At 41.2% G+C, this 24,258-nt stretch overlaps 1 protein-coding gene across 1 annotated transcript in view; it reads left to right on the forward strand.

The window, feature by feature from the left end:
* Positions 1-23,675, forward strand: part of stk17a (serine/threonine kinase 17a) — a 46,300-nt gene extending 22,625 nt beyond the window's left edge. Inside the window, exons 2-7 of the mRNA XM_071530306.1 lie at positions 5,295-5,507; positions 19,313-19,460; positions 19,923-20,049; positions 20,138-20,186; positions 21,472-21,651; positions 23,300-23,675. Coding sequence (XP_071386407.1) covers positions 5,295-5,507; positions 19,313-19,460; positions 19,923-20,049; positions 20,138-20,186; positions 21,472-21,651; positions 23,300-23,675 — 1,093 coding nt within the window. The remainder of the gene's footprint in view (positions 1-5,294; positions 5,508-19,312; positions 19,461-19,922; positions 20,050-20,137; positions 20,187-21,471; positions 21,652-23,299) is intronic.
* The last annotated feature ends 583 nt before the right edge of the window (positions 23,676-24,258 follow it).

Here is a 24,258-nt window from a genome sequence, read left to right on the forward strand (position 1 = left end):
AAAAGCATCAGACAGGAGTGGTGTTCATGGAAGGAAACCACTGCTCTTGAAAATAAAAACCATGGCTGCCTGTCTCAAGTTTGCTAAAGACCACCTGGATGTTCCTCAATGCTATTGGAACATTCTGTCGACAGATGAGACAAAGGTTGAAAATGTTAACAAAAAGGGAATCCAACACCAGAACCCCAAACCCCAACACCCAACCGTGAAGCATGCTACAGGGAGCATCATGGTTTGGGGCTGCTTCACTGCCTCGGGGTCTGGACAGCTTGCAGTTATTGAAGGATCAATGAATTCCAATTTGTTTCAGGAAGTTCAACAGGAGAATACCAGGGTAACTGTTATCTGAAAATTCAAAGAGATTGGGTCACGCAGCATGGCAATGACCCTAAGAACAGAAGTAAATCTACAACAGAAGGGCTTAAACTGATGAAAACTTACATTGTGGAATGGCCAAGAGTCCTGTGGCATGAGCTGAATCGAGCCGTTCATGCCAAGACATCCCAAAGATATCAATGAACCGAAAGAGGAATGGTACAAAATACCTCCCAACCATTGTAAAGGTCTGGTCAGCAGCTACAGGAAACGTTTGAGGTTATTGCTGCCAAAGGAGATTCCACCAGTCACTAAACTCTAAACATTCACATACTTTTTCCATCCAAGGCTGTCAGTGTTTAAACAAGGTCTTTGATAAAAACATGGAAAAGTACAATTGTTTCTGTGTTACTTGTTTGTTCAGATTGCGTCAGAAAATCAGACCACATTTTGGGAGTAATTACTACAGGATTTTTTCCCCCCCAACTGTATATCCACGGGTGTTGATAGGGTTGTTGATCAATGCCAATTGTTCAACGCTTTCCAACCTCCGCCCTGAGTTTTGCAATAAAAACTCCCCCCATCCATTGGATTTTCAAGACACTCCCCAACCCCCCTCCCAAAGAACAACTTTAAGATTTCTGCTTTCAAGAATCCCATTTATTCCCAAGTATTTTTCTTCGGAAGCGAAATAGACAGTGTAAGAAAATACTGACAAACTATCATTTTCTTAAGACTAAACTTAAGAAAAACGTATCCAAACACATATTATTACGCCGCTGGTGATGTTTGAACCGTTCATACAACGGTTTTTCATCGACATTTCGGCAGAATAAATTTCTTGAATTTCAAATCGCCCCCATAACCAACAAAAGATGACATTTTTTGTCAAAAAACTTTCTTGGTAAAGTTGGTAAATACGCTGGCTAACCATGGATGTAGAGGCTAACTGGCTGTGCAGCATCAGTGTCAACAGAGCGGCCGGATGTCAGTCACTAGGGATTGGTTAGGGGAAAATCAACCATTTAGCCTGAGGCAAGTGTATCCTTAATTGGGAACAAATTTTAATTATTCGAAATTTGTAATAATAATTAGATTGAACTATAATAAATGAGAATTAATTCTTCTAAGGCACTTACTCTATGTGTCTTGATTATCATGTCTGAATAACTTCTATATTTTAGGCCTCAATGCAGTGTTATTGTGGCACTCCCTTGCTATGTTGGCAGAGGGTTCGTTCAGTGTGTCCTGATGCTGCCAGGGGATGTTTTCATATTCCAGCCCCACATTGCCATACTACATTGCCTAATGTACAATTAGTCCTATCTATTCCATTGATGAGACCTTTGCCTACAGATTTTTCATCTCTGAAAGCCATGGTGAGCAGAGCAGACCAGGTCATCAATCTCTGAACCCATCGTCTATCGGTCTGACGACGATTAGACTCTGGGGGCGACGGCCAATATTTTAGGGTTTCCGGTGTAGCCAGCGGACATCCGGGCCAAGACTTCCTCTTCCGTGCGCCGGTCATTGTTTACAGTCCGATTAGCAACTGGAGACGCGAGAATGGAGTCGGAGTTGAGAGACGACGTCTCATATGCAGATTCCTGTTTATAGAGATTAGCCCAAATGTCATCTGGACCTAAAACACCCACAAAAAGTATCGATGTTTGTGTATAGTGTGGAGAAACTTTCGACTCTCGCGTCTCAAGTTGCTAATCGGACTGTTAACAGTGACCGTGTTTCCTCTCTGAGCTTTGTCCTTCTAGCTGAGGACTTTCAAAGCCTCACTACAGTTCCGATTCCACTGCAGGGTCAAGTCAACACAGCAGTTGTATTTTCTGTATCCTACATTAATAGTGCACTGTAAATAAAATGTAGTGTTATATGTATATGCCGTCTATGTGTAATGGTTACCAAAGTCTTCATTCCAAATAATCATTATGTTATTGAATAGTCTGAAAATTACCACCCATCAAGTGCCAAATACTGGTAAACTTTAACTTTCTGGTAACTTTTTGAGACAGTAACATTTGAATGGCTCCATTATATACAGTCTTTGGCCTTTGTCTGTTTTCAAACTTTGTCCCTGCTGGCCACCATACACTGTCTCTGACTGTCAGACAATCAAACCAAGGCAAAACAATGCCACTGTATCAAACAGGCTCCTGATTCCCCGATATGCTGCTCTATACTGAACTTCCTGAATGGTTAACCAGCCGAACGTTAGTTGAAACTTAACGTTATTCCCATGTAACGACACATAGCAGGTGTAAGGCCACCTGAAACCAAGACAAAAAAAGATCCATTGTGTAAGTGAGAGCAAGTTTTAACGTCTGCTCTTTTTTTTACATCTGGTCTTTCTCTTTATTGGATTTTTCAGACAGGACCTGTCAGTATACAAAGTAGCATCGAAAATGGGTGGAATGAAAATTGTGAAAAATCTATATTAATTTTGCCCGGTAAAAATTGTTCTTGGCAGGTACATTTTGTTTGTTTACCAGCCCTTTGCAGGTGTGCCAACAAGTTAATTTTGGACACCAATACAGGAGTGATGTTGGTGTCTGGTTTTTGCATTCATGAGCTGCAGTTGTGGAGTGTCCGTGTGAGTGAGTGTGTGTCGGTCTTGGCTGTGGATGGGTCAAATGCAGCCTGGCCACTGCTACTGATTATTGGAGCATCGACTGCCAACAGTAGCCAGAGGGGAGGGCTGATGTGGACTTGTCATCTCCATCACCGACTTGATTTGAGAGGATTCCCCTGGGCAACACACACACACACACACACACACACACACGTGCACACACAGCGCTGTGCGGTTCTCACAACACCTTCCAGCCTGCATTGAAATTGGGTCAGGCCACAAAAGCAGGCAGTGGTGATGGAGAGAAGCGAGGGGGGAAAAATGGTGGGGAGGGGTTTGAATTAGGGTTTTGAATGAGATGAAAATATGTCAAATGCAAAAATGTAATAAAACCTGAAATACATGCGGGAGGGAGGAAGCCTATCAAATGACACAGAAGAGCTGGGAAGACACAGTAAGATGGAACTTGTTTCATACCAGAGCTTTGCTAAAGTCTACTAGTCAAATTTAAAGTTGCACTAGCCGATTTTGTACATCAGCGGTAGGGTTGAACGATTTTGAAAAAATATCTAATTGCGATTATTTTGACTGATATTGCAATTGCGATATGATTTGCAATATTAGAGGAAAACGTATTAAAGTTATTACGGTGTGATCTTTGCAGGGATCTGTACCAAACAAAGATGTTTTCTTAAGTCTGTAGAATATGATGTGTAGACCAGGACATCTCTGCAGCATGACACTATTTAATTTAAAATGGTATTTTGACACAAATATTGCGCCTCCTGCGATTTGAAAATTGCAGTAGGCCATATTGCGATTTTGCTAAAAATTTTGATTAATTGTTCAGCCCTAATCAGCGGCCACGAATGGCAATTTGAATAACTGTTTGAATTTTGAAAACTACAATTCCTAGAAGTCCTGTAAGGTGACATCAGTGAACGAAATGTATTCGTCCTGTGAAAGTGAAAATCCACGTGTGAATTCAAAGCACGTGCTTTTTTTGGACACGTGGGTTTTCATATGTGAACAGTTTTTTCTCATGTTGTACTCTGACATCCCATATATTTTTACTTCAGATGTGGAAAATTTGAATTCATAGGTTAAAAGTGTTTTTGTTTATTTTTCACATTTTCACCTGATATGACAATATTTCACATGTGACAACTGAATTTTACATGCAGAGACAATTCACGTGTAAAAAATATCATGGGAAATTCCACATGTTCACATTTGAAAAAACCAACATGTGTCCAAAAAGCACATGTGCAGTGAATTCACATGTGATTTTTTTTTTCTAAGGGTGGGTACTACTACTACACTATACACAGAACTTCCACCTCCAGCCACTACCCAACCAAATCACATCGGTAGCGCCTCTAGAGGTCATTTGTTTTGTGGGGTTAAAGTTGAAATTTTGTTAAGTTTGGGTGTAAAAAATTTTTAAGGCAGTGTGCATTGCTTTTGATTGAAAGCGCAACACATTTTTACATAAAAACCATGCCTTAGTACAGCTTTAAATTCGGGCTCCAGCGAATCTATGGTGTCGAAATGAGACTGGACTGAATGACAAGCCGTAAAGTTCGTTGTGGCATTTCTCAGTCTTCTGGCATGTTCTTTAACACAATGGTGTCAGAAGGACTGTAGGGGATGTGCAAAGGTGTTTGTGCAGTTACTTCCTTACCTATAAAACATGGCCGTTTTTCTTTGGCAGCATGGTGCTAAAAGTAGGCTGTTGTGCATACGCATTTGAGTCGTCTCCTCTGCATATTCTACAATTACACTTACTTGAATGTCCGATTTTCTGAGGTGTGGGCCAGTTTAGCCCACCGATACTGTGGATTTGTCATCTGTCATCCTCTTAAAATCTTGCCCCCTGCAGGAGTCATTCCTATGTTCCCAGGGTCCTATGTTCCCCAGTTCTACATATGTGCTCTCCCAGGGTCCTATGTTCCCAGGGTCCTATGTTACCAGGGTCCTATGTTCCCAAGGTCCTATGTTACCAGGGTCCTATGTTCCCCAGCTCTATATAGCACATAATGGGAACCTGAAAAAGATGTTCCCCAGCTCTGTATTCGCTTAATGTGGTTAGTTAGGGTTAGGGTTAGGGTTTAACATACTGTAGGACCCTGGGAACATAGGACCCTGGGAGAGCACATATGTAGAACTGGGGAACATAGGACCCTGGGAACATAGGACCCTGGGAGAGCACATATGTAGAACTGGGGAACATAGGACCCTGGGAATATAGGACCTTTTGTCATGTTCCTATTATGTGCCATATAAATCTGGGGAACATAAGACCCTGGGAACATAGATACACTCCCCTACTGCAGCTTTAAGTTCCCCGTAATCTTTATTTCGAGATGTACTGACGGTCCTCTCCTCTCCCCAGGGGGAAGTTTGCCGTGGTCAGAAAGTGCGTGGAGAAATGCACGGGTCGCGAGTACGCCGCAAAGTTCATGAGGAAGAGGCGGAAAGGCCAGGACTGCCGGACGGAGATCATCCACGAGATCGCGGTGCTGGAGCTGGCCACGGCCAGCCAGCGGGTGGTGGACCTCCACCAGGTCTACGAGATGGCCTCCGAGATGGTGCTGGTGCTGGAGTTGTGAGTATCGAACCCAGACAGGGAAAAACACCTCGCCACGTACTGACAAAAGCCGTCTTTCTGTCCAACTGTAAAGCGAATTTTAAGCAAAAAAAAAAAAAATGTGCAACAAATGTGTTTACTGCAACTAGGCTGAAGAAAATACACGTAAAAAAGCACATCCATGAAAATTTGCTTTTCAAGATTTGATTAGTCTTGGACAAGTTGTTACTGTTCTTTATTATCACATAATTTTGGCCATATTTCATGCTGCCTTAAGACAAAAACAAACAATTGCACTAGCAATATTCTTGGCAATATAATTATGAATTTGACAAATGTGTTTCCATTGCCATTAATCAAATTTTTTTATTGTCAAAAAGCGTTTCCACCTCAAAGGAGCATAAAAACATTTTTGCGATATTGAGAAACTTTATCAAAATTTGCTTTTACTGTCCAGCTTTTCAAATTTGATACATCGACCTTGGATGGAAACCCAGCTATAGACTCACTCACGCACTGGGCATAAAAAACACAAACGCACTGATTGCACATTAAACAAACACACACATGCGCAAACATCCACATGCTGGATAGATTGGCTGTGTTGTACTATTGGATGTCGTTGGTGAAACAAATGCCATGAAACAGCATCAGTAGACACAGAGACCAACTGAATTTGAACAGAATGCCTTTTTCAAGAACTTTTTCTGTTTTTTTGGTTTGTTTTCCATCACTTTCATGTTAATTTGGACTGTTTTCCCACGCATGCACTGCGATTAAAGATATTTTTTTAATCCATTTTGCCATACCTCTCACTCCCATTCAATTCCAAACACCATAGAAACCAACTCCCGAGACTTCCAGTTTGGTCGGTAAAGTTAATCCACCACTGTGAATGAGAAGCCAACAAATGCTAATAGATGAATGCGTGCATCCAGAAATCCATCGTAGAAGAGGCAGAGAAGCCTCAATAGACCAGAATCCAATGCAGCCATAAGGGGCATGACCCAATGTCCCAATGTTCACAAACTAGTCAGCTATAGGGCTGAACAATTAATCAAAATTTTATCAAAATCGCAATATGGCCTACTGCAATTTTCAAATTGCAGGAGGCGCAATATTTGTTAAAGGCGAAATGTGTCAAAATACCATTTTAAATTAAATATTCTACAGACTTAAGAAAACATCTTTGTTTGGTACAGATCCCCGCAAAAATCACACCATAATCATTTTAATACGTTTTTCAATGAAAATGAGAATAATGATGTAAAAATGATCATTCCCTCTGATATCGCAAATCATATCGCAATTGCAATATCAGTCAAAATAATCGCAATTAGATATTTTTTCAAAATCGTTCAGCCCTAGAATCCACTGAACATCACAGATTAGTGATATATACCCATGTAAGAGTATCTGAGGTTGGAATTTTCCTTAAAAGACCCTATCTGCTATATCATTTACCACCGTGTGATGCTACGTACTATGATGTCTGCTCTGAATTTCAGTCATATAGATTAATGCCAGGCCAAAAATATTGGTTTCCCCTTCACTACATCCTTGGTTGGCCATAGAAAGACAGAATTGTATATGAGTGACCGTTTCAAAGGGAACGTGTGAGAGGAAAATAGAGACAGAAAAGCTGAAATGTTTTAGTCCTGGAGGGCTTCGGGCCAAACTCTCATGCTCCACCGAACACTAGCTATTCCCGCAATGTGCCTCGCCTGTGTCCCCCCTATACACAAACACACACACACACACACACACACACAAACACACATTGTGTTTGTGGGATATGGGTGCGATTGACTGACATATTGAGTCTTCTGGTCAAGAGGTGAAGGGGAGAGCAGGGAGGACTGACAGTCGCTTAGCTTAATAAATCTATCAGTCACACTGGTTAAATATCTACTGTAGAGTCCAGTTATTAAAATGGACATGTAGGGAGGAAAAGAAAAATGATCACACACACACACACACACACACATCCAAGCGTCCTACTATACCCAGTGTGTGGACTACAGTAGCTCCACCAGTTGTCCATGATCTCATCTCCCTGGTCACGTTATGCCTGGCCCCTGCTTGACCTGGTTCCCATAGCGTGTTTGTGTGTGTGTGTGTGTGTGTGTGTGTGTGTGTGTGTGTGTGTGTGTGTGCGTAGAGGTCATAAGCAATGAATGACAGCTGATCCGGACTGTCTCAGTCGCTTTTGATTTAGCGGCGTGCCTTCAAGTGTTAGAACAACACAGATGTGTGTGTGTGTGTGTGTGTGTGTGTGTGTGTGTGTAATTTTGGCACGCCAGGCTGATCGAGAAGCACCCCCCACCCATCACCCCCCCCTCGCAGTGTGACTGGCATGTGCCCTATTGGATTTTGCCAGTATCTATCGCCATAGCGAGACCCACCGATACTACACACTCTCACACACACACACACACACACACACACACACACACACACACAGTCATTCAAACAGTTGAGCGCATGCCACTAAATCAGATGCTATTGGTAGAGTCTGGATCAGCTTTCATCTATCGTTTATGACCTCTACACACACACACACACACACATATACATATACTGTATATATTTAAACATATCCATGAGATTACAATACCATTGGTTATGCCAGTGTTTTCATTACATGGACACACAATTCCCTATTTGTTTGAAAGAGAAACAGACCTTTTTATTTTCACTTCATGACATCATTTGCTTCGCTGTCTTCCTAAGTTGTTCTAGCTGGTATGTTTCAGTCGGCTGAGCTAGTTTGACCCAGGAAGCCCTTTTTTTTTTTTCATTGTAGGGTGGACTATAGATCTGTCTCCATCCGTTCGTCCATCACACCCGATATATCAGACACCACCGATCAGGTTCCAGCATTTTCAATTTGACACTAGCTGCCCCAAGGGTCGACTGCATCATTTGTACGATCGACCGATATGGGGCACCACAAACGCCAAAAAGCAAATACTAGCAGATAATACAAATGGTCCTACAAATGTATTATATACTTGAAACACTGAGCTGAGCACGAGCTGAGATTATATTGAGTGGAAAGTCCTCCCTTTTCTGAACGAAACAAGGTATAACACTCCAAGGTTTGATATACATTTGATTGAAAAAGAAAAAAAAATCTCAAGGAAAGAAAACACCCCTCATTATATTGCCAAGTATCAGATCAACCAAGCCCTAAAAGATCTGGCTATGGACGATGATGATGATGATGATGATGATGAGGAGGAAGTAGCTGAGGAAGATGACTAAAGGCTGAAGACAATTGAAAAGAAAAAGGACAGCTGCTTTTTTGAAAAATGCTTTATTTTCCATTTTATTGTATTTTTTTAGTTATACAGTAGGCCATCTTGCTGTGAAATGTAAATGCAAGTTATCAAGTTACCCCCCCACTCGCTAAAATTGGATTACATTTCTGTTTACGGCGGACCGTAGTCCCGAATTGTATTCCGTATTAAAACGAACAGACGTGGCCGAGCCGGGGGGAGAGGATAGAGGAGCCGGCGAGGCTTAGTCAGCGTTAGCGTTAGGGGATAATTGATTAGCCTGGTAGATTAGAAGCCAAGCTACGAAAGGACAAGGACTACCCCACTAGAGCCAGGGACACACTCTTTTCCACAACTCTATTATGGCTGATTGGGTTTACAGTAAATAACAAGACCATAGTCACTAGGGATGGGGGACATGGGGTTGAATATGCTAAGGCTGGGCGATATGGTTGAAATCAATATCATGATAATCAAAAGGATTTTTCTCAATATCAATATATATCACGATATGGTTCATGTATGCAAAATCACGTTAAATAATCAAATTAATGTTCATCTCATTGAACCGAATGGTGATGTTAGGTGTGTCAAAACAGAAATATTCAAATAATATTCCTACCATACCTCATTTTATCAGAGTTTTTAAGTAAAATTTGCTTGTCATCATCAATTCAGACAGCAGAAATGTGTGTCACGATATCAAAATATCTTCATATCATCACGATATGATTCCACTGAAAGACGGTAAACGATAATATTGAATTATCGCCCAGCCCTAGTTAAAGCTGCCAATCGCCGATATTTTATGCTGATATTCAGTATCTTTAAATTTGACCATTTTCTTGCCCAAAATAAAAAAGTATTCATCTTGAGTTAGGGTGAAGAAGCCTCTAAAACATTTACAGTTGCCATGTTTTATTTCAACAAGTCTGTTATTTCATTCTGTCTGTTCATTCTGTTCGTAGCGTTTTACAGGATTATGTGCTGTCAGTGGCCATACAATGCAGTCTGCCCTGTTAAGAAGATCCCATAAATGCCCCTTAAATGCTCCAGCCCCCCCACCCCACTCCTCCCCCACCTTAGTCCCATAATCCCAATCCCAAAGGCATTGTTCACAAATTGGATAATCCAAGTTTAACCGGCGCACTGAATGGGGATACATCAATGTAGCAGCCACTTGAAATCACCACTCAACCATCTAGTAACGCCCTAGCAACCATATATTCAATTTTTATTCATTAGTTAATTGATAATCCGAATTGTTTTATCTCCTCCTGCTTGTTTTTGCTTTCCTTTTATTATCATATTCCTATTTCTATTGCTTTATTTAAGTCCTTTGCTGTTCTTTCATCTGTAAAGCAGCTTTGTAAACTCTGTTTTTGAAAAAAAAATAAAGAATATTATTAAAACATTCATGCATGCACATGTGGAATCCGATCAAAATGTCTGTAATACACAACCAATATAGTATTGATCAATTTGACAGTAAATATGGAATCAATCAAACTGCATCATATCCATATCATATCAGAGGTGGACGATACTGTCTGGTCCATATCTGATTTTTTTAATAAAAGACCATATCAGCTCAATATATCGGCACAGTGAGATGTCACTCTAACCCTGACACACACACACACACACACACACACACACACACACACACACACACCCAGAGGAAGCTACAAAAATCCATTCACCGCCTGCTGAAAATAAAGGGATGAGTGCCGGATGGAAGCGATCCCCCGTGTGATTGCCAGGGCTCGTGTCAGCACCATTCAAACCCCCCTTCTCTCCTTTCATTTCCCCCCCCCCCCCCCCCCCTCTACATTTTTTTTTTTTTTTTTTTTTTTAATATGGAAGGGAAATAGAGCGGAATGCATTCAGTCTTTCTGGGGAGGGATGTTGTTAACAGACTCTCTTGTCTGTTTTTTTTTTTTTCTCTCTCTCTCTCTCTCTCTCTCTCTCCTCGTCTTTTCTTTCCCCCCCCCCCCGACAGCTGACGGATATTTCGGGGGCAGTGGGGCAAATGGCGAAAGAACAAGGGGGTAGAGGGGAGGAGCGGATGGGGATGAGGATTCGACTTGACATTATAGGAAGCTATTCATACCGAAAGGGGCCAGGGATCTTATTCATGCTGGTAAAGAGAGAAAGAAAGAGAGAGAGAGAGAGAGACGGGTGAGGGAGAAAACAGATAGAAGGCATATAGAGAGAGAGAGAGAATGAATGAGGGAGAGCGACATAGGGAGCTACATGGCCTCATTGCCTGGCCGAGCTCCAGCAGGAGAGTTCATTATGTCAGCTGAGCTGGGTCGCTCGCACGTGACCGGCCCGAAGCGTGGTCGCTCGCCCAGAGAGAGAGAGGGGGGGGGGGGGGAGAGAGAGGGGGGTGATGCTGCATTCACATCCAGTGGAATGACTTTATGGTTCAAAACAACAACTTGCTTGGGAGCGTTTATGCGTTTCGAAAACTCGTTTAAAAGCATTAGGACAGTGATTCTCAACCTTTTCCATATCAAGGACCCCTAATTTAGTCCACATTAGAGCCACGGACCCCCATTTGATGAGTATTTGTCTCTCAGACCCAAATCTGAGAATATTTTTATTGCCAGATATGATTTTGTCTAGAATCCCATGACTATCTGTATTGTAGGTAGAGAGATAACAGAGAAACTATGATCAAAACAGTCATTCTTCTACATTCTCTAACTGTGTTAACTTCTTGTAAATGAAATAATGCTGAAGTTTAACAATTCATCAATTTGCTGGGGACCCCCTGGAACCCCCTCAAGGACCCCTGGTGGTCCCCGGACCCCACGTTGAGAACCACTGCATTAGGATGCCCACGATTGAAGGTTTTTGTCGACTTTTGGTCGCTCCTGATGAGCTTTTTCACACTTGACACACATGAACTTAGTGATGATACATTTGAGTTTGTGTTTTATAGCAAAGCAAAACATTGCAATGTCCAGCACAAACCAAAAATCCAGCAACTACCGTCCTATCCATCATATCAGAGGTGGAAAGTAACTAAGTACATTTACTCGAATACTGCACTTAAGTACAATTTTGAGGTACTTGTACTTTACTTGAGTATTACCATTTGATGCTACTTTATACTTCTACTCCACTACATTTCAGAGGGAAATATTGTACTTTTTACTCCACTACCTTTATTTAGTTACTAGTTACTTTGCAGATTCAGATTATTAATACAAAATATAATCAACTAATAAATGGTGATGTATTATTATAGATTACTGTAAGCTACCCAGCAGTATATAAAGTAGTGGAAATCAGCCCCACCTTTTCCAGCTGCAACATTAAAGTGATGCTTACACATTAATGCATCAATAATTATAATTCAATAATATAATATATACTGTATTATTCTGAAATGGTCCATTCTGCATAATGAGTACTTACTTTTGTTGCTTTAGTACATTTTGATGCTAATACTTTTGTACTTTTACTTAAGTAACATTTTGAATGCAGGACTTTTACTTGTAACAAAGTATTTTTATACTGTGGTATTTCTACTTTTACTTAAGTAAAAGATCTGAGTAATTCTTCCACCACTGATCATATCAGAGGTGGACAACACTAACTGGACCCAGATCCCGTTTTTTAATAAAAAGGACAATATCGGCGAACTGATGTATCGTTTAAGAAGTCAAGAATTATGTCTTCTATCTGTGTGTTTCAGTCATTTTTGTCTCTCTCTGCACCCCATAGTAGTTCACCCCACCCCTTCCCGCTCCCCACACCCCCCCCGTCATTATTAGTGTGTGTGTTTGTGTTTACCGTACGACTGAAGCAGGTCAGATACGAAGAGGATTATTTAGGTCAGCTGCCGCTCACATTTTTTTTTTTTTTTTTTTTTTTTTTTCCCTCCCCCGCTTCCTCGTAGATCGTCCCGTGGGCCGAGCGCGACTGGCGGGGCCGATCAAAGCCGGATCGATCGCGGTTCCCACGGCGACATCGATTTCATTAATTACATTAGCAGCACGCCGCAATCAAACCTCTGACCGCCCTCTGGCCCGCGTGAACCCGACCTCTCACGAAGGCTTCAAAGCCACTCTGTCAGGCTCCGACAGAGAGATACAGGCAACCGGGCCGATCTGCTTTTGTTTCATCGTTTGAATGGAGCTTGTTTTGTGTTTTTTTTGTTCTGTTTTTGTTTGTTGTTGTTTTGTTTTTTTACATAGTTCATTTCTGCCAGAGAGGCTGACCCATTTTAGTGAGGCTACTCGGTCACTGGGGTCTTCATTCAAAATGTCCAGTTGATTAGCTTACCTCTATTTGAACTGCTGAATTGTCTTTTGAAGGCCGATAATACTGTTTTGGACTGAAGCTGCTGATCGCCAATCAGTTGTTATTGTTATAAATTAACACGTATTCAGTGTTTACCCCAGGATTTTATTTTTGTCATGTTGGAAAATCCTGGAACAGCATTTATATCATGGGCCACTAAAACTCCCCATTTCAATCCAGGACAATGATAATAACATAACCCGCTTCAATGGGCTGGGCGATATGGTTGAAATCAATATCATGATAATCATAAGGATTTTTCTCGTTATTGATATATATCACGATATGGTTCATGTATGCAAAATCACGTTAAATAATCAAATTAATGTTCATCTCGTTTAACCGAATGGTAATGTTAGGTGTGATGTCAAACAAAACAGAAATATTCAAATAGTATTCCTACCATACCTCATTTTATGAGAGTTTTTAAGTAAAATTTGCTTGTCATCATCAATTTAGACAGCAGAAATGTGTGTCTTCTCAGATTTGGGTCTGAGAGACAAAATCTCATCTAATGGGGGTCCGTGGCCCTAATGTGGACTAAATTAGGGGTCCTTGATATGAAAAAGGTTGAGAACCACTGGATTAGACCATATTTGATTTTTAATAAAAGGCTAAGATTGGCCCCATATATCGGTCTAACCCTGCTGATAACACAACCCCAATGGGATCTTACACATCAGAATGTGTACAGAATAATATGCCTGTGTAATTATTGTATTTCCAGTCTTTAAGTTAAGTTCCTATGTACTATAACTTCCAAAGCAGACACACAGGGAGTGAGGTGTTGTTGTTTTCTGTGCTACACATTGGATCAGATGCAGTCTGATCCTCAGAGGAATGAACTTACATTCCACATACACGTGCCGAAAGCAGCTGTGTGTGTGTGTATGTGTGTGTCTGTGTGTGTGTGTAAGCATCAGATTAGAAGGGGTTTCCCCCCACTGCCCAGACATTCTCTCATCTCTCATTCTTTCATACTCTGACCTAATTATGAATTGGACTCATTCTCCTCTCCTCATGTTCCCTGGTTTTACTCCCCATATTCTCTCTCTCTCTCCTTCTCTTGCTCTCTCATTTGGAAGCAGTAGGTCACAATTTCTGGCCCCACAAACAAGGCAGTCTGTGTGGGGTTAGACGGGTGTGTGTGTCTGTGTGTCTGTGTTAGAGTTGGACAGTAACCAAATTTCATTTTTGACTCACTACTCACTACCATAGGCTTCCAGTGTATCCGAAGACTCACTGTGGAGGACCAAATGTGACACAGTAATATGATATTGAATAAATTTTTGAAGAATTAAGAAAAATCACGGCAAAGTTGAAGCTTCATTAATAACTACTGTACAGATTTTTGAGATCAAATATGATTGTAAGACCTTTCTATAAATGAGGCACATGGTTCTCTATCAGAAATACTAGGTGAGTGTTGCACTGTGGAGCTATGAATGAAGATATTATTATTTGGTTAATGTGAGAACAGCAACATTGTACAGGGTTGATGTGGTGGTTGAACCTGCTGCCTATGGTCATATAAAACTTGAAAATCACAAATCCCAGAAGTCACAAAACTCAAGATGCATTTTTTTTTATATAATAACACTACATTCATAGCTTAATTGAAGCATAAATAAAATTGTATGACACATGGTGTTAGAACACATTTTCCAACATGGTTGAACAAATAAGTTGACCATTTCTGGGGGGAAATAATTAACCTTCAAAAAAAGTCTGTGATGAGAAGCCTTCTCTATATTCCACCAGCAACAGTGTTTTTCAAGTCAGAGACATAGCTTATTTTTAGTCTTCCAAATGGGAGTCATTCCTATGTTCCCAGGGTCCTATGTTCCCAGGGTCCTATGTTCCCAAGGTCCTATGTTACCAGGGTCCTATGTTCCCAAGGTCCTATGTTACCAGGGTCCTATGTTCCCAGGGTCCTATGTTCCCAGGGTCCTATGTTCCCAAGGTCCTATGTTACCAGGGTCCTATGTTCCCAGGGTCCTATGTTCCCAGGGTCCTATATTCCCCAGCTCTATATAGCACATAATAGGAACCTGAAAAAGATGTCCCCCAATCGCTTAATATGGTTAGTTAGGGTTAGGGTTAAACATAGGACCCTAGGAACATAGGACCCTGGGAGAGCACATATGTAGAACTGGGGAACATAGGACCCTTTGTCATGTTCCCATTATGTGCCATATAAATCTGGGTAACATAGGACCCTAGGAACATAGGACCCTGGGAACAGAGATACGCTCCCAAAGTAGTTACTAAAGTTCAGTCAGACAACTCGTAAAACAGATTTATTGACAATGAATGCATATAGATACAGAGTTCAGTATGGAGTCTTGTTTCTGATCCCTGTGCGCATACACAGGGTTTTTCCTGGCTCAAAATGAGGCAGAGGTGGTACTTTAATCCTGATCATGTGCACACTTATACGCGTACCTCCCTTAGGCTAAGGTACGAAGAATGCCGTTTGTCCCAGTTAACGGCCATGCCATTTACAGTAGGCCATTTGTAGCTGGATTCCTCCTATACAACAGTAAGAACTTTTGCCTCAAGTCCATGCCAGGTGGGTCAAAAGGCTCCGGAGTTCAAACCACAGTAAGAGCTAAGATAATTTTTCCAGCATATGTCGTTGGGAGTCTGACCATGTGGTCGGGAGTGTTTCAACAGATTCTCAGTAGCAGCAGGAGGGATCATTACAGAAACCACCACTCTACTTTTGGTCACTGCCTCTTGTCCATGTACAGTTACTGTACTGTAGAAGACTCATGTTGAATCTGCACACTCAGAGGAGAGACTCACTGATGCATAGTTTTAGTTTACGTTTCTAGCAGCGGTGTGACCAAGTCAACTTTGCTCGAGTCCCAAGTCTTGAGGCACAAGTCCCAAGTCGGTCTCAAGTCTTGAGGCACAAGTCTCAAGTGTTGAGGCACAAGTCCCAAGTCGGTCTCAAGTCTTGAGGCAACGAGTCCCAAGTCGGTCTCAAGTCTGGAGGCACGAGTCCCAAGTCGGTCTCAGGTCTTGAGGAACAAGTCTCAAGTCAAGTCCAAGTCAGGTCCATGTCATTAATGTCAAATTTCAAGTCTGTAATGTAATGTACAGACTGTTACATAATGTAAATGTAAAACAGCAAGTCAAGTCAAATGTAAAACAGCAAGTCAAGTCAGAACAAATCAAGAGTCCAGTATCAATTTAATATCTTAAAGAAAACTAAATATCTAGGACTTTTCAATGCAATATGGTTTTAATAGGATAAAAACTTGGTAAGAGCATCATGAGTTTGATTTCTAGAATCAGTTTCAACTTCAATAAATTCAATCATTCCATACAAATTCAGAAAACAGAATTTAAATTCAGTTGTCTGCTGGAACAAATCTCATCACTTTCAATCTAAGTCATTTTACACAAACACAAGATCTCAAGTCAAGACTTTAGAAACCTTTTCAAGTCATCAAAGTACAAGTCGGAGTCAAGTCCCAAGTCACCAGAACCCAAGTCAAGTCTCGAGTCCAAGTCGTGGGTCTTGAGTCCCCACCTTTGGTTTCTAGAATTTTAAATTCTAGTGTCATTTTACAGCATTCTCAATTTCAATTTGACTTTGACAATTCCAAAAAGTCTTATACGTGCTTATACGTTGCAGATGTGATCTTAGATGTGAATGTGTTCAAGCTGAGATGAAAATGTGTTCAACTTTCATGACCAAAGAGCAAAAGGGACACCGATATATGGTGTTCAAAAACTTCTTGCGAACTTCTCCCTGAACTTCTAACACAAGGCTTCAGTTTGAACCTCCAGGCTGTATTACCGGTGTTTTCATTCTCTTTAGTCACACTGAAGTCGCTCTTCTTCTCACCTTCAAAAAACCAAAACACACTTGTTCACCCTCCACTTCCTCTCCACCTTCCTCCCCTCCTCCCGGATAAAAACCTAATTCATCGGCACCCTGAGGGGACGCCTTGTCTATTCCTGACTGCCCTCTCTCTCTTCGTTCATCCACCCCACCCCCCCCACCCCCTTCCATACCTCCTGCTAATTGAGTTTATCCATCAAGGGTTTATCTCAGGGCGAAGGAAATGAAGCGTAATTTGGTCGCACCCCTGCCGAGTTTAGAGCGAGGAGCGTACGGCGGTGGTTTTAGTCGTTCTGATTGGTTCCGGACCGTCTTTCTTTCGCCGTTTCATTTCCTTTCATAATCGCTACCTTGTTTTCCTTTTCGCGGCTGCGATCGGAGGAGTGGAGCGCGGAGATGAAGCGATAGGCCGACGGTACAAATGACCATATTCAAGCGAAGCTCATAATTAGTTTGCTATCTCTGGAGGTGCTCTGCTATTTCTGCCACTGCCTCCAGCAAGTCTTAACACACACACACACACACACTTACGCATGGATAGTGATTTATTGCCGTGGTGTCCTGTGAGATTCGCTTCTGAATCTTTAAAGCTGCACAAGCTTTTGCATGTAAGGAGCTCCAAATGGCAGCGAGAGGTAAAATGTTTGAACTTCCAATACCTGGAAATCCTGTGAGGTGATATCAGTAAACTGCACCCCTAATGGACCCCTAATTTAGTACACATTAGAGCCCCTGACTCCCATTTTTATAAGATTTTGTCTCTCAAACCCAAATCTGAGAATATTTGTATAGTCAGATATGATTTTGTCCAGAATTCCATGACTATCTGTATTGTAGGTAGAGAGATAACAGAGAAACTATGATCAAAACAGTCATTCTTCTACATTCTTTAGCTCTCCAATTGTGTCAAACTTCTTGTAAATGAAATAATGGTGAAGTTTAACAGATAATCAATTTGCTGGGGACCCCCTGGAACTCCCTCAAGGACCCCTGGTGGTCCCCGGGCCCCACGTTGAGAACCACTGCTTTATACCAAAGGATACCAAAGGGACAAGAGAAGCCAAAGATCTAATATTTAAGGCAGGGGGGTCTCTGCATTGAACCCCTAGATGGCAGTGTTGCATATAGTGTTGCTTCAGATTTATTGTGAACCCTGTATGCATGGCTCTCCACATTAGGCTACATCACCATTTATGTATACAATACCATATTTGCTCCAAGACTGATTGAATCATTGTATTAATGCTTTATTTCTTATAATTTGTTGGAGGATTTCCATAACACTTACCACTAACAGCTGTATACATAAAATAAACACAAAAAAGGCTATAGTGCAGCCATGGGTAGTCTTGGTACTGGACCTGTCTAGCAGCTTCTACACCAGTGGTTCTCAACATGGGGTCCGGGGACCCCCAGGGGTCCTTGAGGGCATCCCAGGGGGTCCCCAGCAAATTGATGAATTGTTAAACTTCATTATTTTGTCATTTTAGAATGACTATTTTGATCATAGTTTCACTGTTATCTCTCTAACTACAATAAAGATAGTCATAGAGTTCTGGACAAAATCATATAAAATGGACATTATGCCATACCAGTTTAATTAGATGTTTAATGGATTCCTGCTTATAAGTGAAGTGAGTGAGCAAAAACAGACAATTCAAATAATAGAATATTAACTTGATAACGAATAAGAAAACAAATAATAAAACCTAAAAAACTGCCACAATATGACGGTTTGTGTGATTGACCTTAACCCTAACCACGGCAGCCCTACTGATATATCTATCTAACCCCAATTACCTCCAGACCTCAGATCAGCTTAATGGTGTTGTCGGGTAGTGTCAAGGCGAAGCATGACTTCTTCTCCCCTGTGGAATACCTAAAGGCTAGACCGATATGTGGGGCCGATATTGGTCTTTCATTAAAACTCAGATATGGCAACCTCTGATACACTGAACATGATGCAGTTTGATTGATTATATATTTATTGTAGAATTGATCACACACTCACACATACTACACTGTTGTCTATGGAAAGGCCTTAACCTAGCACTATCATGTTGGGTTTCAGTGGAGAGTTTTGGGGTCCCATGATGGTCTAAATGCTGTTTCAGAGGCTTTTCCACCCTCACAAGAATACTATTCTAGGGGAGTACTTGGAATATTCAGTCAATAGTCTTCACTATTAACTATCTAATTAAGGGAAAATGCCCAAAAATATAATCTTTTTTCTTCACATTTTTTGTTCAGTGCTCCGGTTTGTTGGTCAGGTACATTGTGCAGCTTTGAGATGTCAAGGAATAATATTGACTTCCATTGACCTCCATCCATTTCTGTGTGTTTGTTTGTGTGTGTGTGTGTGTACACAGTGCGGCGGGAGGTGAGATCTTCAACCAGTGTGTGTCAGAGCGGGAGGAGGAGGCCTTCAGTGAGGAGGACGTGAAGAGGCTAATGAGGCAGATCCTGGAGGGAGTCACCTTCCTCCACCAGAACAACGTAGTACACCTCGACCTGAAGGTCAGCGGACACACTCACACACACACACACACACTCTTTGATTAGTCCATCTTATTTTGTATAGGCATTCAGATAAGATAAAGCTGTATTGATCCCCGTGGGGAAATTATATCATTACATAGGATGCAGCAAAGTAAAATAGGATATGAATAAGAAATGGGAGTTCTCTATTGCAGTGGTTCTCAACGTGGGGTCCAGGGACCACCAGGGGTCCTTGAGGGGGTTCCAGGGGGTCCCCAGCAAATTGATGAATTGTTAAACTTCACCATTATTTCATTTATAAGAAGTTAACACAATTAGAGAATGTAGAAGAATGACTATCTTGATCATAGTTTCACTGTTATGTCTCTACCCACAATACAAATAGTCATGGAATTCTGGATAAAATCAATGCAATCATGCAGATTTGGATATATGCGGTTTTCCTTCCTAGTACTAACATATTTGATCTGCGTCTGTCAGCCTCAGAACATCCTGCTGACTAGCGATGCACCTCTGGGCGACATTAAGATCGTGGACTTCGGTCTCTCCAGGATGGTCTGCAGCCATCAGGAGCTCAGGGAGATTATGGGAACTCCGGAGTACGTTGGTGAGTTGGCGCTCAATCCCAACTTCAACCACCTTTGCATTGATTTAATTATTAATAATAACTGGTATGTTTCTGTATGTCTTTGCAGCTCCCGAAATCCTGAATTATGAGCCCATAAGCACAGCAACAGATATGTGGTAAGAAAGCTTCCATGTTCCATGTTCATATGATAAGCTGAATAGGTTTGCTATGTTAATTCCAGGGATGCCATGTAAATTCTAGGGCTGATGTGACGATCTTACATCATCACCAGTTAAAAAATTATGATTTGCCTTTACATTAAGATCATAGACATCCTGATATTTTCTAGTAGCTATAACCCAGGTATTATTTCTATTCCCAACTTTCACTATAGCCTACTATTTACATTCACTGCTTTCACCAAACTTTTTACACAAGTAACTTTCCTACCAGCCTGAAAGTTTAACATTTCCTGGCTCAGCATCTTATTTGAATGCATAGCAAAAAAGGCCTTCTGCTGCCTTCAAGTGCTGTTGGAAATACCATAATTACAAGTTGACTTGAGCGACCTGGTGGTAAATACTGGGAAACATTGTAATGAAAGGATATAATAAAGCAAAAGTTGAGATTTTTTTTGTGATACCCGAGTTGCTCGGATGTGTGGAGAGCATGGAAGACAAGTCAATAACTGATGGTTAAAGTGATGCATTTTATTATTATGTTATTGTTTGGGATTCTGTAGAAATAATTAGCGTCGATGTATGTTTCTTTCACTCTTTGATTAACTTTTAGCTGTCACCTATTTTTGTTTTTAATAAATTAAATTCACTTACACAATGTGCCTTTTCTCCTGTTCAAAGACGGGAGTTGGGAAATACCTTGCAAAAAAGGTTTTATTATTATTATTATTATTATTTATTTGAGTCTTACTTTCATTTATGACTCAAAGCAGTGCAGTGAAACTAGAACTTGTTAAAACAGGTCTGAAAATCTGTTAAAAGTCATTATTTAACTTAATAAACCAATTTTACTTTTATGACATTTTATTTTCTTGTTGGCACTTGCTACAAAGAGTACTATACTGCTACAATTTGGGTTGTACTTTTCAGTAACTTAATAGTTAGTTAATGCTTAATAAGCATTAGTTAACCTTTAATTAACAGTTAACTAATGTGTAATTTACTAATGGTGTTCATGTTAATTAAGGTATTAATTTATACATGATTTAATAGTTTATAAAGATGACTGTTAAATAATGTATAAATGAATACCTTAGTTAACATGAACACCATTAGTAATAATGCTTATTAAGCATTAACTAACCCTTAACTTAGTGACCTTTATTGTAAAGTGTTACCAAATACTGCAATGCATATTGTGAATCATTCAATTATCTGAAAGTACTCCCTTTTGCTGTAGGAGTGTCAGAGTGCTAAACCTTGCTCTGTGCTCTCTGTTCAGGAGTATCGGGGTTTTGGCCTACGTGATGCTGACGGGAATCTCTCCGTTCCTGGGCGAGGACAAGCAGGAGACGTTCCTGAACATCTCCCAGCTCAACGTCAGCTACACCGAGGAGGAGCTGCAGCAGCTGGACCGGGCCGCCCTGGCCTTCATCCAGACGCTGCTCCGCAAACAGCCACAGTCAGTCAAGAGACATGAAACTTTTAGACAGAGAGGCCCTTGTTCATTCATCTCAACAGTGATAGCATTGATTGTGTTCAAAAGTTTGTCACTTACTTTGCTGTAGAGCTTTACTTTCCTCCCAGTTCGCCAGTTGCACTGTTCTCCAATACACACTCAAGAATCAAAGCAAGCTCCACAACAGTTGAACCCAAAAAGTGATGAAAACACGTCTTTTCAATATATATTTCACTTCATAATCATGTAAGAAGAGGCATTAAGTCATTAAAATGGTGGATTACTCATTTTGAGGATAGGGAAAAAAAAGTCTACAATTTTGATATATTGGCAAGATTGTATGTAGTCCATGGGCCAGGCCAGATATCAGTACCATCTGAGTGGGCAAAACCTTACCTATACTAAATTGTTTATAGGGTCAATATAAGTAAATTAATATATGATATCCTTTCCACAGGAGCAGCTTTTCATATTTATTGGACATTTTGTTATTTTCCCCTATTAGCGCCTGTAGGAGATTTTGTTGTTGGTGCTATTCTTGTTTTCTTTCCCCCAATATAAATTATTTCTAAATAAATTATGTAATTGAAAATATACAGTATATTTAATATGACATCAAATTAGCATATGACGTCATCTGGCAGCATTTTGAGCAGCCTATTGTTACTTGGAAGAGTTGGCAACACTGAACTGTCTCAATTTACCTGAACAAACTTGGTTTCTGGCTTTGTTAGCTAGCTAACTAGCCAGCAGGCTAATAATTTAGCAAAACAACTGATGCTGATGTTAATGTGACTACTAGCCACTGTCACTAGCTTCTACTAGATATGTTAGCAAGGGTGCAAATCAGATTTGTTAACAGCAAGACAGCTGACCAGATACTATGGTTAGCTAGCTAATGAGCTGGCATTATCTAAACACAAACTCAGTCAGATATATCAGTGGTGAAATGATCAAAAACAGCACAGAAATTAATTAAAATTTATTCTTGACCTGGCAATCCGGCTAGCATTATTTCACATAGCATACTCTGATATACAGTAGCATGACATGGCTAACTGGTTTGTTCATTATCTAGGCTAACCTCTACAAAATATATGATATGCCATGACAAGCCTGGCTAGTTTAATCAATATCTAGCCTTTATATAGCATATAATATGGCATGACAAGCCTGGCTAGTTTGGTCACTATCTAACCTCTTCATTGCATGCTGTACAATAATATAGGATGATAAGCCAGATTTGTAATGATTTTCACCTCTGCTAACACTTTTCATTATCCTTGTAGTAGGACAGGAGGGCATAAAGCTCTTCTGATTGTATGATTGTTAAGCTTATGGGTATTGTAGTAGTTGTCATGGAAGCATCATTAACGGGTGATGAAAAAGCTTATTTCTCAATATGGATGTTGAAACATTCATTAAAGATAGATAGTTTATTGTCCTCAGTGAGGATAATCTTTTGCTTGATGACAGTTGCAGTTACACAATGAGACGTTTTCCTACCCATTGGAAGACACTTAGCCTACTTGATGCCGCAAATATCACCAACAGGTGAATGGTTGGTTAATGTGGGGAAAAAAACTCTTCCAGAATGACAGTAACATGTGACATTCCAGCTCTGTTCATCTGTCTGTCTGTGTGTCCTCAGGGATCGGGCCACAGCAGAGCAGTGTCTCCAGCACCCCTGGCTTCAGTCCTCGGAGCCTCAGAAGACCCAGACGGTCAAGGAGATCCTCCCGGCGGAGGTCCAAGACGCATCCAGCGCCACCAGCAGCGCCGCCAGCAGCCCCGAACCTCCCGCCAGCCCGACCGGGGGCGAAGAGGAGGACGCGGAGGAGGACGGCCCGGTGACGGAGGAGCTGATCGTCATGGCGGCCTACACCCTGGGCCAGTGCCGCCAGTCCTCGTCCTCGTCCTCGGAGAAGGACGCCCTGGCGGCCGAGCAGAAGGCCATCTCCAAGCGCTTCAAGTTCGAGGAGCCCTTCAGCGCCCTGCAGGAGGTCCCCGGGGAGTTCATCTACTGACGCACCACCCACCCACCAACCTTTGACATCCCCGTCTGAAGGGGAAACCAGTTAGTGTTGTCACGAAACCAGAATTCTAACTTCCGTACCAATCCTAAGTTTAACATCTAAAAATTCGATACTACGGCAAACACGCAAAACCATCAAGCAGTGTCGCAGAACAACCACTGTGCTTTATTTTCACCAAAAGCACCATAAATACCACATGAATATCAATAACCTAACTTCATATTCATCTTTGCAATGAGAACAAACCACAAAATATACGTTAAGAACTTGAATAAAACCGTGCGATGATGTCTTCTAAAATCAGTGAGATGTTTTGCTAAGTTACTTGACTTGGACAGCTTTGTAGCAACTTCCGCGCAGGGATTTCGATGTCGGTCCGGTGTCTATCTGTCGGCCCTGTAAGCCAAATACTTCCATATTTGGCTCTTGGCACCAGTTTGTCAAACAGTCTAGGTAGACTGGGATCCAGTTCAAGACGTGGTAGAGTTCAAGACGTGTCGGATGTTTCCAGAGCCAGACTGAGTATCTGTCTATTCAAATCCTTCTCCTCCACTTCTTCCAATCCACACCTTTA

Source organism: Centroberyx affinis, unplaced genomic scaffold (genome assembly GCF_046629955.1).
Source record: "Centroberyx affinis isolate AG114_WGS23_722 - 3 ecotype Tasmania unplaced genomic scaffold, CSIRO-AGI_Caff_v1 ptg001911l_1, whole genome shotgun sequence".
NCBI classification, from domain to species: Eukaryota; Metazoa; Chordata; class Actinopteri; order Beryciformes; family Berycidae; genus Centroberyx; species Centroberyx affinis.